At 41.4% G+C, this 19337-nt stretch overlaps 1 protein-coding gene across 1 annotated transcript in view; it reads left to right on the plus strand.

The window, feature by feature from the left end:
• The first annotated feature begins 1753 nt into the window (after positions 1-1753).
• LOC128713704 (cyclin-dependent kinase 14) overlaps positions 1754-19337 on the plus strand; it is a 66702-nt gene continuing 49118 nt past the window's right edge. The window contains exon 1 of the mRNA XM_053808566.1: positions 1754-1831. Within this exon, the coding sequence (XP_053664541.1) occupies positions 1762-1831 (70 nt within the window). The 5' untranslated portion in view covers positions 1754-1761. The remainder of the gene's footprint in view (positions 1832-19337) is intronic.

Below are 19337 nucleotides of genomic sequence, written 5' to 3' on the forward strand. Positions count from 1 at the left end.
CTGAACAGTGTTTGATTGAGTTGTTTCTTTTTTTTTTTGTTTGCAATTCACTTCCACTGCACCAATTTCAATGAAGTGCGTTCCGCCAACTCAACAACCGCTTGTCAATCAGCACCCGTAACAAACGGCTCAACCAATCTATCTGACCTTTCGCATGGCAAGTAGTGGCGATGTTATAGTGACGGACCGCTATGAAAGTGAACTTTACCGCACGTAAAACAGAATGAAACCCGTTCGAAAGATCGAGTCAATGGGGTGGAAATCGAGGGAGGGAGGTAATGGTATTTGGAATTTGAAATTGAAACTCGACAATTGCTTCCTTTTTTGTGTTCGTTCTGATCGTTTTAATTCCGTGCGATGCCATGCTGACGACAATTACGCGCGCGAGCTCCGTACACACCTTACCAGGGTAGGGTAGGGTCCATTTTGTTCGCAGGACCGACCGTGATTGCATTTTGCACCTTCAATGCGATCACAGTGGTTGGTAAGCAAAAAAAAAGTCCAAGTTACACCAGTGGTACGGTCCGATGTGTGAGGTGTTTTCATTGATCGGACAACGAATGATTGTCTCCACTGCTGCGTGAATGGGTTCGCACACAGCCATGTTATGTGGTTGCGTTTACCCACCAAATTTAGGATGCATTAAGGCTATTTGCTGTGCGAGTGTGTGTTTGCCCCTGGTCCGTTGAGTGCATTCCATCGTATGCCGTCCGAGCTCAAGTTCACGACGCGTTTCGCAATAATTAGCAATGAATGGAACACAAACAACGCAATGCCGGGCGAATCGCTCGAAGAAATAGACGATCCATTTTGTTCGTTCCACCGCCGTAGCGCGACGGTTTCACGATGTTTCACGGCGATATGGTGTGATGAGGGTTTTTTACTTCTCTTTCTTCCTACAATCATGTAGGTGATGCTAGTGAACTTGAACCGGTCGTAGAAGGAAACAACATTCTCGGTCGGTTTCGGCTTACTAGTTGCAGAACTACTCTCAAAGCAAATCAGTCATTTATTGTGCTTGCTATCGGTGCAATAGCGTAACGATGATAGTCTATAACTATGTTTGTTCATTTGTTACGCTTCTTTTATTTCCTTTTTTTTTTTGGTCCACTCATGGCCGTACAACGATAGGTAAGAAGAGGAACCAAACAATATAATACATGTTAGTGTTCATTAGCATTGATGCGTGTAACGCTTCCGTACTGATTATTGGTTAATTATATGCTTAAATTAATTGGAAACGATAATGTAGCTTTCGCACACATTCCCATACCGAATGTGTATAATCCCCCAACCAATTGGTTCAAAATTCTTCCGGACCATTTGCAACCATCGTGTCTATCTCAGATTAAAGTCGATTTTTTGTGTGTGCACCTTGTTTTCCCAGCAATCTCCCCAACGATTGCGCTTTAATCGGGCGTTGCATCCGTTGGGTGGAAAAATGGGAAATGTTTACTAATTGTGCAACACTTGGAAGCTTTCCTAACGGTTGGTGTACGTTAGTATCGTTGTTGTTATACTGCAAACCGTTATTTTGGGGTGGAAACTTGAGCAACATTAAGCACATCACTATTTCGACTTACTTTCATAATTTCTCCTTCTGGTTCTGGGAAAAACGAAAAAAAAAATCACAGCTGTTTCGATTGTGCATACATTTTTGATAAATATTTACAACTAACAAAAGTATTAATAATGGTAAAAACCCACTTTAAAATTAAAATATTTTCTTATTTCCTTTTTTTTAATTTTTTAGGAGTAACCATGCGCGAGAAAAAAGGAGGTGCTTTGCAGAAGATAAAAAAGCGATTATCGCACAGCTTCGGCCGATTATGTAAGTAAATTTACGTACTACCAAGCATCATAAGTTTCTTAAATCATTCTGCTGGTCTTATCGAGTTTTTTTTTTAAATTTTTAATTCTCTGAGCTGCAAAATTTTTAAATTTGCATAACTTTTAATCAGTGTATTTTGATAAATGGCTGTAATCGGAATATGTTCACATGGATTTAATTTTAAATTCATGTTGGAACCTTTTTTCCCGCTTGATTTCCCATTCCAATTGCAACTTTTCTAAACCATTCCAAAATTGGGTCATGGAAACCCGAAACCAGAATAGACTATCTACCAGGCAATCTGTGTGCATTCTAAGCAAAACAAATTCGATAGCCTTTTTATTGCTCTCTAATGATGCGCTAGTATTTGTGGGGGTTCAAATTTCCGATGTGTTAAGATACACATCATCAAACCAGACTACTCCGAAAAGGAGATTTTCTTTTCGTCGATCATCATAAAGTTCCAACATTTTATGTTATTCTGGTGGTGGTTTGTGCGTTACACTAGCAACCCACAATTTACGATGGAGTTTTCCTTTTCCTGGAAATTTATTTTCCCCCCCCTTTGCTGCAATGGAAAACCATAGGAAATCACTTTCTGTGGATAGAATTGTGTGAAATTTCACTCCATGATGGTGGAGAATGCAAATTCTAAGTACTCCCCTTTAACAACATCGGTGGATACAGTAATACAGGTAAAGAAAAAGAAAGAAAAGAAAACCCTAGCCATGTTGCTTGAGTTGAATCAATAAAAGTGTTTATTTATAAAATGTTATGATATGCCTTGCGGATCACTTCCTTCCCGATCCAATTTCATTCACAGCCCGGTGTTTTCTCAACTACTGTGTTCACCTTAAAATGGCACTATGCTGAATTGGTATGATGTTTGCATAATCACATAATGGGTGGAAAGTTTGCCCAAAGACGTCCGAAAGAGGTCAGAAAAATGGTCAGTTCCGGTACACTCGAAAGAAGTGGCAATGCTAGTTGCAAGGAGTGGCGAATCATTCAATCGATAGTTGTGTGTATTTGCTTCCCATCTCATCGTGCAATTTGTATAAGTGCCCTTAGCTGGTAAAAATAGAATAGCAAGGATATCTGATATTTTTATCTCGAAATGGATGTGTACAAAATTTGTATCGTTTGTTATGCTAGTTTATGTATTGCTTCGGCATGGTCTGGAGGTTAGATTTGGGGACTTATTTTCAGAACCCAAAAGTGTTGATTATCTGATCATAGATTCTGGAGTTGGGGTTTGTTGTACGGTCTGAAATAGTTGAATAGCACACTTTTTCATACGTAATGGTCCATTACACGTGCTCTTTTTACTTTTACTACACGCAAATCCACAGCTTCAGTCGTTTGCATCGGATCAAAACGAGGTAGCTGGGTTTCGAAGTGCGCTGTGCGCTAGAGTAATTCAATTAAAAGCTTCCAATCCAATTCGCGGCACTAACGAAGTCTGCATGCACCAGCCAGAATAAGTACAATTACGCGGTGCAATGAATTTTCCTGCACAGAGTTTTTCCCGCTGTGCTGCGATAATGATGATGCGGATGATATTGCGCATGTGGGTCGGTGCGTGTATAGGAAAAAAGTTTCATAACTCCCTTTCAAATTCGTTCATCTGTGTGTAGTCTGTAGTAGTGTTTTGTTGCTATTGTTGCTTATTGTTGTGAAGTGAATTGACTTTGATGCGCTGTTAAACTTGCAATTAAACGTAAAAGCGGTGCAGAATGCATCTGAATATCTCTTACCATACTCCCCACCCAGTGCGCTGATTGGACGGGACGTATGTACTTGACGTTTTACAATCAAATGTAATGCTGAGGCACATTTAAAGTTTGTAAAAGATCAACTTTTTCCCCTAGTGTAATTTTGTGAGGTACGAAAAAAGACGATACGAGAATACTTTCATGTTCACAGATTGTTAATTTTCGGCCGGCTATAAATACCTGTCTGTGTGATGTGATGACATAAATGGTGCACACACAGACTTCGGTGCACGGCATAGGACCGGCTATTGGTTTCACGATGGATATTATCTCTTCGTTACTGTTAATGTTTCTGTCCGTTTGTAAGCACATTGTTAACAGACAAGTTGATTTGCTTACTCCAGCGTACACATTCAAACGTGTGCGAAATCACGTCCGTTTTCGCTCGAGAGGCATTTTTCCCCTTTTCCGCAGGGATCGGATCGTTTTATTTTACCTTTGGATTTACCGTGGATTTTACCTTTTAATTAACTTTGTGCTCGTTTGCTTTTGTTTTCGTTGGTGCTCGAATGGAGACTCGAGTTATTTTGCGAGTGGAATCGAATGCAAATATTGAATGAACTAAATCTAAATTTTTCTACCGAATATGTGCAAAGCGCACGGGCCAAGATGCTTATTCCTGTTTATTTGACCTTCATTAAGTGAACGCCACAATTTCTGGTTGAAAATAAACAAGCCACCCTTTCATCAACGCCATCATTATCTGTGCTTTTCAAGCAAATAAGAATGCACATTCATCAATAATGTAAACCACCGTGCAACAACTGTACGTTGCTGTTTTCCACCTGTGTGTTTAACTCCCATTAGCATCCCTTCCCAAAAAAAAAAACCTCATTCCAACGAATTGTGGTGCATTATCAATCGTGGTTCCACGGGAAGTGGGAAGGTGAACGGGTCGTCTTCTCTCCAGTGTTTGCAAATTACTTTTTAATTAGTTTCACTGTTGTTTGGCGAGTCGGTAATTTTATTTTCCCACTCGAATTACGACACGGTACGGTTAAAATCGCGTGGAAAATCGTTGTGCGACTTCCGAATGGAGCACCGGCAACCACCAACCACGGTCGTGTGTCGCATGACTGAGCGTAATCTGTTCCATTTCGCAGTGGTTCCCAGTTTTTCCGCCCGAACTCTTCGCACTGGTGAAAATTGCAGTTTTGATCGTCAATTTTTTGCATTCCATTTCAAAAACAGCACCGTGCGATTGTGAGGCTTCCGTCGGCGGGGCAAAAACGGCATGGTATCGCATCATAGAAATATATCCCGTTGACCGCCTGACAGCAGTTATGATGTGGCATTTTCGCGATATAGCGGAAAATGCGATGGTCAAGTTGCTTATTTTTTCAGGGTTTTAGTTTGGCGAGAGCATTATGATTGACACGTTGCCGACAGAGCGAAGCACCCGTGCGACTGTGCGGGGGAATTTCCGAATATTCTCTGCCTTTCGCATCAGTAACACGCGCCCTCTGTCAGCGTTCCGCTTCCGGAGCTGTGAACGAGACACGTTCGAGATACGCCGCGGCGGGTGCAGTTTCGAGCGCTTGCAGCAGCATCGATGCTAACGCGCGCTGATAACCTCATTTGGTCGCATTTTCAGGGGCGTCTTGTTGGTTACGTTCAGTCGAGTGTAACGACGGAAGTGAACAGATGAATGGGTGCCCTGGTGAATGAGGCGCTGCATCGACCGGAAGGAAATGGGAAGCTTCACTAGAGTGGAGATTGTGGACGATCTATGCGCCGGAGCATTTCGTTGGTTCGTTGATTGCTTCTCCGGCTCATCGCCCGAAGACGAAAGTTGATGATAACTGCTGTACTTCTGCGGCCAGTTTGGTGTAGACCGTGCACATTAGTTTGATATTTTCCTTAAACATTATTTCAAGAATATCATTTTAATATTTTCCATTCAGGTACGCATCGAATGGCAGAATGGGGATGGTCGTGCTAGGTCACATTCACGTGCATCACGTTCTTTTATATTGTAAACACGTGGCACTACTCAACGTGCTGCATTTCTCAGATATGTATTTAAAAAAAAGATATCCAGAACGGAGTTTCGTTACTACCTCATTATAGGTCTCGTTTGCATATGCAAAATATGCGACGAATACAGCTGAGGACACAGTTGTTCAAACATATTCGTTGAGGCAAAAATAAAACACAAACACAATGTCGTACTGAGTTTTGTTACTGCTCAGGTTGTTGAAAATAAGCACCCAAAGACACATGCTCACTGTGTGCTTTATGTGTTGTTGGGAGTTATGGGAAGTAAATATGTGTGAAGGCAAATTTTGTGTGAAAATATCCCATCCCACACACTCGGTTTACTTTGCCGATCGTTTGTTCTCGGTATAATATCCCTATTTTTTATTTCATGGTGGCATGCATAACTGCATCCCTTCTTCAAACAGGGCCACAGGAAGTCGGTGCCCTATGTAGACAAATGGACCTAATGAAATAAATATTCTCTGGAAAACCGCCTGAGTAGAGTATAATAAATTGTGCATGATGTCGTTGTCGTGTACTGTTCGCGTCTGGACGATACTTGTAAAGATGAGAGGATTGCAGTACGATGGGGTTGCCAATTTTCCCGATAAAAGGCAACAGCCCAGCACATTTCAGACCAGCAGCAGCTCGTCCACCATCGTCATCATCGATGTCGTGTTTAAAAGTATTCATAATGTGAGCAACGAACACGAAAACACCTGCATATAAAGTGCATACAACCAACACCACACACGCGGGAGTGCAGCCGGGGATCCGGGAGCATTCAGTTCAGCGTGCAGTTTCCAGCTGCAGTGCATAAAACGTAGACAGGCGAGCGGGCAGGTCCATGTCGTTCGCATATGCATCGCAGAAATCGGTCTATTTGATCTCTCCCCTTCCCTTCCAAAACAGCGTCTCGACTGGAAGTGAATTGCAAGAGTGCTGGAGTATTTCGTCCCTTCCTATTTTTCGGTTCCCAGCTTTCGGAAACGGACATCCATTTTACTCCGTCGAATGATGATGGCGCGGATGAGGGTGGTCTTGTGAGTGAAGTGTTGTTGGTGTTTCTTTGATGTCTTGCACTGTGGGGGTTCGGTGTGTTTGTGTGTGCGTGTGGGGCGTTCAATGTTAACCGGTGAAAGGGCTAGCTGAATTTAGAAACCTTCGCACCGGAATGTTTGTTGTGCATGGCAAGCGTCTTTTGCCCGGAGATGATGCAGCAATGCACCGTTCGCGCTGCTGTATGCCTCATGACATGGCCCAGTGAATATGGGAAGCATATGGATTACAGGTCTTCTTGAAAACGGGGGGTTTTTGGGTCGATGTCCGTTACGCTACGGGCAGTGTTATTGAGCATCGTACACGGCCGTATTGATTGCGTGAGATTAGAGAAACGACATAATGAGAGCATGGTTTAATTTAAAGCACCGCTTCATGACGCATTGGTCGGTAAATAATAGAATATCTCTATTCCGGATTATTGAGCTTAAAAGGTTCAAATGTTTTTTTTTCTGAAATTGTGTTGGTGTTCAGGATAGATTTACATATTCTTGATTAATTACCAAGGCATATGACTAGGATGAGAAGATTTTAAAGTGGCTGAAATTTCTCTACTTTTTGTCCCAATTTTTCTAAAAGCTGTTGAAGTCGGTCGAACTTAGTATGAAATAGTTTAACTGAAATTCAATAAAACTGTGCTGAGAGTTGCATCTACACGCCGTTCCCAATTTTACATACGTCGATGCCATTCGATCGTCTTTATTGGTTTGTTGCCATAATATAATCGAGTGTAACGTACACCTATACAGGCTAAATTGAACATGTCCATTTTCTTTTTAGCGTACAATCTACTGCGGGGAAAGCTATCTCTTAGGAAATTGACTTATATTAGCTTGAACTGAATAGCTACACACATTTCTCGGTATCTTACAGTAAGAATAACGCGAGAATGCGCCTTACACTCACTACAAGGCATCCGGAGAATGCCTTACGAATGCGGAGAACATGCTTTTTGTTGTGAGAAACGTGTTCTCGCATAAAAATCACCTGAATAACCGAGATGAAGTGCGAAGCGGGGCAATGCGACCGTTGATGTAGGCACTTGTGTCAAACAAGGACTTTAAGCAAACAGCAAACCCTAATGTCAGTGCAGTAGTTTTGGGGACTACCGGGGACTTTACCACGTACCTTGTGGGATCGTTGAGTGGTGAAGGTGGTGAAGCTGTAATGGGTCTTCAAATTTTGCGAATCTAATATCATGTTCGTCAGTGTTCTAGCGAGGGGTTGTTTGTTTGAAAAAGAAAAGACCAAAAATGCTTTAGAATATAACTCTTGTCGTCTGTTCATTAGTAGCTGCAGCAGCCGTTGTTTGGCGTTGTTGTCGAATAACAAGTGCCGTTGTTTGCCCTCATTCTTCTGAAGCGTAAAAACAGAGCTTGTTCAGTTAGAATTTTTTTTTGGGCCTCATCCATACAGGCATTCTTCTCCAGCTTACGGTTGTTATCACGAAAAAAACATATGTCCTTCCTTGCCTTGCTGTACGGAGCGCGTTGTACAGTTTTCACCAAACGAATTCTCACCTAGTACCTGTTTCTGACTGATCATCATAGCTTGAAAAATACGTTCATCCTACCTCACTAGAAGTGAGTCGGTTGAGAATGTACGTGTACGATTCTGTGGTGCCTCGAGAGACCAAATTCTTGCTTCAGTTTTTCACCTCAGCGAAGCTTCATCCGAAGTGCTCGTATCACCGCAGATACAAAAGCCTTGTTTTGATATGTTTATATCATCAACCAAGACCATGTTTAAGGCAAACGCGTGATTTTGGTGCAGATTGTGGTTTGGTCGGTTGCTAGTCACTCCGGAAAAGACACCGATTACTTTGAGCGTACACAAAAACCGGGCCGTGTGTGTGTATCCGGTGTGGTCGTATGCGGAACGTGCTGGAGTGCTTTTCGGTAAATTGAACTAATTTGATCTCAGGGCGACGCAGTAGTGCGAGAAATTGGAGAAGAAATGGCAGAAAGGATTGCGTGTGAAAAACGAGAAAGGGTAAGCTTCGGATTTTAGTTTCGACACAGTGTGTTGTTTGTGGTTTTAAGTCACGAATTTTCACTCCATACTGGATCAGTTTGTATGGACCGTACAGCAAGGACCTTGGCATTAAATATACTTCAACGATGTTGGCCGTTTTTCGTTGTCTTCAATGTTTGAGTTTTGTTCAAATTTCATTTCGTGCTACTGATTCGTAATGCCCTGTACGAAGTATCCATGTTTCTGTTAAAACGTGGCAACGCCGTCTATATCCTCCAAATAACAATAACTCACATATTCTGACATATCCTTAAACTGACATCGTCTCGTTTTATAGTACAGTTTTTTTTTTGTTGGCGTGCGTCGATATTAAATTCTATTACCCTGAAGCAGCAGCAACGTTAAAAGCCATGTGGGCCCGATGGTGGTGGAATCAAATATTCAAAACCACGCACACTCGTGGCCATTTTCCCTTCCAAAATTCTCAAATATGCGAGGCGTGCACTTTGGCGACCGGAACATCGAATCATCTGCATACGTTGGCTGGCTGGCAAGCGATCTGGATGAAACATGTCTTTGATGTGTGCCTTCAAATTATGTACCATCATAAAATATTGATTGCAAAACATTCAGTAGAAGCTTCAGGCTTTCGCTGGCATATGCGTTGGTGAATTGCGCCGACAGTCTTAGAACTAACTTCGGTTGAATTGTAGCTACTTTAAACTGTACGCTTGTGTACGGTTTAATGCACAGTAGCAGTTGTAATAGCATCACCTTTAAATATGGCTGTGAAGTTATTAAAGCGCATTAAAAAAATATGCTAAATTTAGTTGTTCGGCAATTTTGTTGTTTTCCACATTCCATAAAATCTTTAAAAATGTAATTGTGTTGGCTACATAATCTTTTGTTTTTCGATGTACTCTTTCCCGAATAGTTGTAAGTTTCCTAACTTTAAACAAAGCTTAAAGGAACTATCAATTTTTGTACTGAAGTTGAACTGCTTTCAGTTGCACAGTATTCGAATGCAAATCAATTTCTGTTGCGATAACTAAATTATTAATTGATGCAATCGCAAAGTAAGTTATGTGTTCTGAATTTAAATTTATCGCTAAAGGACGTTCTACGTATTCTCCCCACCATTGCAAATACTGTTGGGTATTATGAGTGGACAAAAAGTGAGAAAATTTTACCAAGCGAATGGAAATTATGAATTCTTTAGTGGATAAATATATTCAGCTTGGCAAGCGACTGCATCTATCCTGTTGGTCAGGTTGATATATCACTAACCGGTGCCTCTCATTCCCGGGTTTCGACCCCAAAAAGGATATAGGGAGGTGTGCGTCGAAAGTTTTGCAACATGTTGTGAATATTTTATGTCACCTGCAATCACAACGCAAACATGGTTGAATGAATTTTGCACCTCAGCACGGTGCCTCCTGATTGCGAACAGGTTTCATCCGCCTGTTCGGACATGTTGAATGCGGGTGGGTGGCAAGAACGGAGCGGAATGTTGTTCAACATGTCCCATTACGCGAACGTTCGGTTCCCTTGCACGTGAGCGTGATGGAAAATCGATCAACCCATTCGAGTCCGTTTGTTGCCGACCTCTACGAAAGTGTGTGCTTGTGTGAAAGTTTGCACCCCATAAACATATAGCTTTTTTGTTTCCATTTTTTTCGTGTTTTATTGTTGCCCTCTGTCAGAAGGTCATTGACAGCTAGGGGTCAGTTGAGCATGGAAGAGAAGTGAATCCCGACCTCCGCACTGCCACAAACCATCGCTCTCCGGCAGCACTTTTATGCAAATAAGTCATGGAGAGTGTCATTTATACTGGACCGTGCAGGCGTTGGGGGTTTATACGTATTGCTTTATCAGTGTCAATAATGTTGCCGCAACCTGTCGTGTGAAAAGCATCGCATACCCCTAGTGGGCTGCACTTTCTCCCTGGTGGTGATGGGAAAATTATGTTGACCTGCCATGAAGGTGTTTGAAGAACCTTTGCTGATGGGATTGATCAGAATTGATTGATTGGTTGATTGAGTGGTTTTAGAGAGGCGCTATCTTTATGTCTTCGTGTGTTGTTTTGGGTAATGGTGTTATGGGCAAACGTTAATGATTTTTAATGCTATTTGCACAACTAATCGAAAGTACTTTATGTCAGTTTTGTGCCTAGATAGAAAGTAATCAGTATTTTCCTTCGGCTGTTGGAAATCGTGAAAAGTTCCTTATAATCTTCTTAATTTTAGTTTGTTTAATGCAAATTTCGGTCTCTCGCTTAGAATAGCAGTGCATTTATGAGCCAATTTTAATGACATTAGTTCGTACGAACCAAAGAGCACCACTGAAGCTCATTTTTTGCACAGGAAAAATCCCCCAAAAACAACTTTTGCTAAGTTGGAAAGAAAATTTCTACACACGCTTTGTCCGGTTTTCTCTTTTAGGCTTTATTTTTTTCCCTCAACTGTTACGTCTATTGCCATTATGTATGCTTTCGCCAGTGTGTCTTTCGCCAGAATCTGGCCTGCTTTCCGCAGACAGGGATTTAAAGGAAGTTTGCGTGTGAGCTTGAATTATTCATGACAGCTTGTCGAACGCTTTTCACCCGTACAAACCTCGAAAGGAAAAAAAATACAAATTTGCTACTGTGTGGCTTCGGATCGGATCCCAACGGAGTGGTTTCGTGTGAAGGAAAAATAGCATATACCCCGTGATCTTTTTTTTTAAGTGTGCGAAGCGACACTGCATCTGCATGAGATCGTAAGCTTTGGCGATTGGGAGAAGAAAAGCAAAATGCCCGACTCTCGGTCTAGGTTTCTGTTTTCCGGGTTTATACGGCAGTGATCGGTGGTTGAGCAAATCGGGTTTGACAAGATCCATCCAGAGCGAAGAAGATGCACCATCGTTTCCGGTGGCAGCAAGAATTATGGCCAAAACACTGTACCGGCAATGTGGATGTCTAGCCTGCAGAGCCAACCTAAACGAACGAACATATTTTATTGGATTAGTATCGGTTGGAAGGTTTTTCATGCTAGCGTGGTAAATTTAGTGTTTTTTTGACGAGTTGCATAATCTGTCTGCCTTTGAGAAATTAAATCAAGGTACAATTATTAGTTTTTAAATTATAGTATCATCCAATGTTAGACTTCCTTTATCTCATGTTTTTCAGTAAGTTTAGCAATTATATTAAATGAAATATTGTATTGTATTGGCCAAATATTGTTTAACTTTCTCTGAACAGTTTTCTTATTAAAATATTATTTGGGCAAGTGATGTATTGATTACTATGATCATACAATTACTGCAAACGTTTGCCAAACATCAAACCACTGTTTTGATTAATCGTCGTAAAATGTCACGTCTGATCATTTAAGCTGTCAATAATGTTTTCCCACCAGCAGCATGAATATTCGTGATGCCTATTAAGCTGTCAATGAAGGTCGCTAGATGTCGTACTTTATTTCCACTTTGTACTGGCACACAAACTCAATAACATTGTTGGACAGCCAACGGTGCAAGTGATAGCAGTGTCAACTCGTTTCCCATGAAGATGTACGTGGAGCAAGGGAAAAAATCCATCCAACATAGTAAACGGGAGTGAAAGCAAACGGATGAGAAAGGTCAGATTTTGTCATCATCGACCGCTTCTGGGCCCTGAACGATATTGGACGATGCATGTGGCCGTAATGTGATTTTAATGTCAAAAATACTTATAAACAAGCTGTTCAACATCCTATCGCTTGACTGCTGGGTGGTTCACTGCAACACTTATGCTGCTTGTGCAATTGCACTTTGTTCTTTATATATTGGGGAAATAATAGTTGCAACGGGTGAACTGAAATTCGTATGATACCTTTGTAGCTCTTTTGTGTAAAATGAAATAAATGCTTCCTGTTGCTCTTTTTTAACGCTTGTCATAATTTTCCTCTTTGGTTCATGGAATCTAATTTTTTTTTTTATTTTCATTTCAGGTGAGTAAACCAAAGATATCAACATGTGGTGTGTGATAAGCGGCAATGGTACGACGTAACTCCGAAACATCAAAACAAACAAACAAACTGTGCTTCATGGTACATATTTTAATTGCTTTCTGCTTGAGCAGAATGATATCTTCATTCATTCACTCGAAAGTTCGTTTACATGTTGAATCGTTTCGTTGAACATTTATCAGACCGGACACAGTCGATTTGCGACTTTTTGTGTGTGCGTGTGTGTGCACGAAACAAGCTTTTAAGCACTACACAAAGCCAACATCCTGTCAGTTGGAAAACGTTTGTCAAAACTTTATCACTGCTCTTTCGGTTTGGTTCGCTGTGCGCTATTGGCCATACGGCAATGGTAGATGGAAAAACTTTTCTAATTTCACAAGTGAAAAACTCGTCGAGTGACAATTGATTCATCTTTATTGTTATGTTTTTCGATTCTTTTGTGCTGTGAATGAAAAGCGCATGAACAATGGAATTTTTCCCTCACAGTATCTTGATTGCATTGAAATTTTTAAAAGAATTTTTGAGCTGAATAATTTAGCTTTTGAAAGATGCTATTCAATTGAACACACTTATATTAATACAACAGTTTTATAACAAAACACAATTTTATCAATCGGTTTTGTTAGTTCATGCGAGATGTTTCTTACTTTAAATCATCTGTCAAAGATCGATCCATATCTTCTACCTTACATGCCCGACACTTATCGGTTCATTATGTTTATATTACCTCCGCTGAATGGATAATTGGAAAAAGGGCAAATTTTCATCATAAAGCTCTACTTTTGATGCGCCTTCTGGCATAATAGCATACGTTGGCGACGTGTAAAACAACATTCGCGGAGAGACAGTTTCAAAAAGCAAGTAGCTCTTTATGAGAATGGCACTAAAGCCATCTTCAACCGTTCATTCAAACATCCATTCATTTCGTGTCAACCTGTCATCTGGGGCGGAGGTATACGATGCTTCTCCCCAACCTAACGTCAAGTGCGTTTTAATGCCGCAACCCTCCTGTTGGCGAATGATGAATGTCATTTTCAGCCGTTTTTAACAGCGGTAGGGAACAAAGAACCCCAAGGGACAGCGTCGATGAATGTTTATGATGGTCTCTGATAAGATCCGGTGTGGCTTCTGATGTTGGTTGAAAAGCTCCATTGTAAGCTGCGAATTGGATACATATTTTGTTCACTTAAAGGTGTTACTGTCGAGGGATGTAGCGGATGTAGCTTAATGTCAGCTTATACTTTTCTAAGAACACTCAATCACAGTAGTGTGCTGTGGTATATGTAAGACTATTGAATATGCACTTATACATTCAACTCGTTATAGCCTTGCGCATATGCAGTAAAGAAGCAATCAAGCCTCTTTTTTGTGGACAATTTCCATCAGCTCGACTAAGGCCGCAGTTTTAAGTGCCTCGTAACTAACAAACGTTAAAGTCTTCTCCGTTAGGCCTGCATCTCCAGTAATGAAGGTATACGATACTACGCAAATGCGTCCGTGTGTTCAGTATGAAATGAAACATTCATGCTAAGCATTCAGTTTCGTCTGCAGAGTGTTGTTAGAATAAAAGTATTTGCGTGAAGAGTTGAACGTACCGTACGTTCGCTACATGAATGTGCAGTTCGTCATTCTCGTGGATGGAAAAAGTCCTTATGGTGAGATCACTCTTATCCTTTCATGGTTGAGTAATACGAATCACAAACAACAATTAACTTCCGCCATCTTGAGTTAATGGTTTTTACGCTCATTTTACGCTGTTGCTCCGGCTGCTGCAGACAAATTGTGGCGGAAAATGTGTGTAATTTGATATGTGTGGTATAGTCAAAGAGGTTAGTCATTGATTTAGATGTTTGGAAAAATTCGGAACATGACGGAAGAAATAAAGTTGAAGGGTATTAATGTTTAGTCTTTAACATGGCATATGATGGGCTACGAATATTATCGGGAACCAGGGATTTTACAAAGAAAAATACGTCGGTGGCATACAGATCAGTAAAAACTGGTTTTTATCTATCGCTTTAGCGATGATATTGTGGGATAGGCTGTGCTTTGTATTGCTGATTTTTGGTACAATTTTTCTCTTTGCAAACAAAAAGAAAAACGCAAAAATGATTGATGATTGCATACACATTTTAGGCAGCATACACCATCCATCGTGACTATCCTTGGGACAGTTCGCAGAAGAAACCATTTACCATCGCTATTTGCTCATTTTTATAGGACCGATAATATCCGTACTATTTTCCTTTGCCATATCCCAACCCAACATGATGGCAGTTGTCGGGTTGATATATTTTCCCGAGAACTAGGCTCGGAATCGATTTGGGTAAATCCTTGTTCCATCGTTTTAGTGAACGTCTCTTAAAGAAAACTGAAAGCCTTCAACTGAAGATGGGTGGACAAACATTTTCTTTCGCGTAGAATTTGTCGTCCCCTCATAAACAGACAGTTTGGTTTCACCTCAAGCCGCCGGGAAGGGGTGGCAAGCGCGTGCTCTGAAGCACATTGAAAACATCCAATGAAAATTGTGTAATAAATGGTTTTATCTCTTGTCGTGAAGTCGTGTTGAATTCGTCATGGGGTGAAAGCCGAACCAGGCAGGAGGGTGTAATGGGAGTCCCCCAAAGTTTTCGGCAAAGACGTCAGCGCAACATTGTTTCGTTGGATGAGGGATAAACCGTGGGCTTCTTCGCTTCTGCCGTTCCGCTGGGTTATGTGAGTGGATTTTTCCCGCGGTCAAACCGATTTCTGCTGCTGGCTTGACGTTTGTTTGCATCCCCCTTCTGTGCGGTGGGAGAGTTTGGCAAGTGCTGTGGATTGTGTGTTTGCTCCCGGAGCAATGGCGGAAATAAGCAGTAGGGGAGAGATTTTCACTACCCTTCATTAAATGATAATCCTCGCGCATCATAGAGGAGCAATTTTTCTTCTCCATAAACCCACTCACCCGCAAACATTTACACAAGCGGTGGTGGTGGGTGACAAGAAGGAAAAAATGTGCCCTTTTTTGTGTGTGCCTCCCCTATACTTTCCACGCACGATGATTGGGAAAATGAAAATGAAAATCGAGTCCCCGTTCGTGGCGCTCCCCGGATCCCGCCGTATCGCGAACGATTTAAATCGATGAAAACTCTTGCAATGAAACATTTTCACCCCTAGATTTACATCCCTAAGCTACCAGCTGCTGCTTACGGTGGTGAATGCGACGGAAATTCGTCTTCGGAACTGTCAACGAAGCGTTTAGTGATTGAAGATTCCATCAAGGATATCGCGTGCTGCTTATGCATTGCGATCGGGAGCTAACCGTTTTTCTCCTCCAGGGTTCTTTGCTTTTGTTTGCCTGTTAAGCTTACACGATTTGTTATTTACAACAAATATTTACATTTTTCAAAGTGTTCTGAAGGATTTTCTCTGTTTTTTTATCTGTCTATAATCTACAATTTCTGATGATCCTCTCAAGAGGTGATATTTTTTCATAACGAATGAAGCTGCGTTCTGTTTAAATTTAAACATGATAATGTTTGTTTTATTAAAATATTGCCTTTCGTAAAGCAGCATAGAATTATTGTCCTTTTTCAAACGAAATCTTCAAACTTATTGCCACGCAATCGCAAACCAACGCTATTGTCTGTTTATGTTAAGAATTTATCCACCGAAAGAAGGGCAGAAAAATCGTTTTCGCTTGACACTAAAGCTGCTACTGTTAAGCGGTTCTTCGCTTGAGCTTCTGTGAGCCAAGCGTCCAAGCAGTGATTAGTGAGAGAGAGTGCGGGTCGGAATTGGGGTTTTGTAATTATCATAAAAAAGTCATTTTTCAACCACCCCAAAACCAACAGCGGCTTAAGGACAGGAGGCGTTGAAATGAATCGCTTTACTCACCGGGGAGCCGTTTGGTGGAAAAGGACCTTTGACCGGTCTGTTCAGTTGCGTCAGAGTTTATCTTTGGTTCAGTTCGAACTGGCGGGTGTACAGATACTGCGGGCCAATTCTAATTCTCCCGGAGGAAAATGGTTGCGGTAGCAATGGCTGGACAGAAGGGATTTAAAGTCATTGCAACAATGTGTACTCCGACGAGTGTCATACCGTTGCCTAGCCGATGAGAAATTGTAGAACGATATCGTGAATAAATGTAATCCGAGCATGAACAAAACGGAAGAGAAAAAGGGTAGTTGTCCATGAAAAATGATCCCAATGATCCACGTAACGCATTTATCATGTTTGATTTAGTTCAGTTCGGAAAGCCGAGAAGTCGCTTGGTTCGCTGGCTGATACCACCGAGCACGGCTGTCCAGTTGTTTAATGGTCTATCTTTATCTTTGCCTTTTGATGGAGATCATCTGTTGTATGAATTGTGCCTCAAGTTTCGTTTGAACTGAAGACTTTCATAAGGGAAACGAATCTTTTATAGCATCATAGAAATGGGCAAAATTTTGAAAGGATAAAATAACCATTGTACTCCGCTGGTGTATGGAAGTTATAGAACATATTAGAATCGTATTTTTCGATTAATGAATACATAAATAAATTCTTCATGTTTCGTATTGTGCATTCTGTCTCGAGAAGATCATGTGTGGGTTGAGGGTGAGTTTTTTTTCACGCAAGACACGTGCGATGAAATAAAGAGATAATCTGGAAATCTGGATCATTTTGTTTCACGGAATTACTAGTCCGAATGGAACAGTGTTCGCGGAAGGAATATTTTTATGTTTTGTCGCTTGTATGGTAATGTTGCCATTTCCATATCACCTTTCTCCGCAACATTGCGCGCTCTCGAGTGGAAAGCAAACCATTTGCCTAAACGGTGGGGTTTTCCCATTTTCCCTGACGTTTTTGCCGATGGTGAACGCGAAATCGGGAAATAGAAAGAAAAGGAAACAATCGCTTGAATTATTCATACGACCGGTAGAATCGGTATGCCCTTCAGCGCTAGATTTGCCTTCCGAGAAGTAGGTCAAGCATTGCTTATCTGTGTATTCTCTAGTTGTTCATAAGCGAAATGTTCATCGATGTTTCGGTGTGTTGTAACATAAACTAGAATATAATAACATTTTCTTCCCGGAACCGAAAGCGTAACAGAAACATTGTAGTACATACAGAGCACGGAATCAACATCATCACTGCTAGCGACCTAAAACAATTGCACAATTTATTCGGAAGTGCTTGATCGTTCGTTACGCGGCCCCTTTCCCCTGGCTGAGCAAGAGTTTTTCTTTTGCACCATATGCTCCGGGTTGCCACTGTTCCCATGTATTAGACCGAAAACATTCCCCGGAACGTGTACAATAAATGTACAGTGCTTTTTTCCGGAGACATTTATTTCATCACTCCCTGCACATCGTGTCGTTTATGGTGTCGTTACATTATGGGAAGTTTTTACGCTTCGAACAGACATCGAATTGATGGTAGATCGGTAAAAACGTGAATCCTATTAGGGTATCATTTTTTTGCCAATGGCAAACAATTTACGCTCGTCGAGAAGGGAAATTTTTCATCATGGTCGAACTTTACGAATCAATAGGGTTATGCTGTGTTGGAAGAGAAATTGAACCGGGGGTCTCTCGCTTCGAATGCGTGAGTATGTTGGGGGGAAAAGGTTTTCCATGTTCATCCTTAAACACTCCTCGGGGGAACATTTAAGGACACTGTCCCGTCCGATCAAGCCATCCTTCTATGCTGCTGGTTTATGTCCGTGGTGTAGTTTTACACCGAAAGCAAGTAGTTCGTTCGATATGTTCATGGAACAATTCAGTTAATTAGCAATTTGTACAGAAAAATACTTTAATGATAACATTTCCAAATTTTCCCCCGCAAAAGTCATTGTATAAACGATGTTTTGTTGAACGAATGGCATTATTTTAGGGAATTTGTAATGCGGATTGCATGCTTTAAACGATAATTGTGAGATTTTGTAACAGCTTAAAACATACTTTTCCCTGGCAACCCCTAGCAAGTGTTCCATCGACTTATCAATGCGTGCACATTCGGACACACCTGACTGTAGTAGCGTCCAACCGGGTGGCAGTTTGCACGTTCGTTAGACCACACCAGTTTAGCTCACTTTAGCACACACTTCGGCGAAGACGCTAAGAATTCATTAAAATCCATTTCCAAACACCGTCCATTGCTCGCCCCCAAAATTGCCGCCCTCGGTATTTGCATATTTAAACAGTGCTTCCGATCTGTATCTGTTTACGTACACCGCCCACTGCCGACCAATGAGGGGTGCCGCCGGATAGGTGGATTAGGTACTGTAACAGTGCTGCCCTGGGAGGAATGCAGCCGGTTGGGGTTTTTGGGAGATGGAGGAAATATTTCCTCAACATTTGGTTACTTGCCAGGGTAGATAAGTGATTTTATTTCACTTTCATCGCAGCATGATTCTGTAGATCCCGTGAGTGTCTTCATGAGTCGCTACCGTTCGGGCAGTTTCGTTGTCCGTTCCACAAGATTTTGGCGTTTCCATGTTGCTTCCGATGAGTGTGTTTACTTCGTTGGAAATTCGCCGACCTTTCGGATGTTTGGTCGAACGAAAAATAACTGTTTTGCAGTTGTAACAGTACAGGAGCAGTGAATGACCACCGCGTAAGTACTGCACTGTGTTCTGTTTGTTTTCAAGAGGCATAATTATCAGGTAATTAAAATTTTATTGCCCCCTTCTTCTACATAATTGCTGTGTGCGAAGGAGTACCGTCAATTTGCTGCAGCTACTATTTACCCAGATGTGGCGGCAAGGTC

This window comes from Anopheles marshallii, chromosome 3, assembly GCF_943734725.1.
Source record: "Anopheles marshallii chromosome 3, idAnoMarsDA_429_01, whole genome shotgun sequence".
Lineage (NCBI taxonomy): Eukaryota > Metazoa > Arthropoda > Insecta > Diptera > Culicidae > Anopheles > Anopheles marshallii.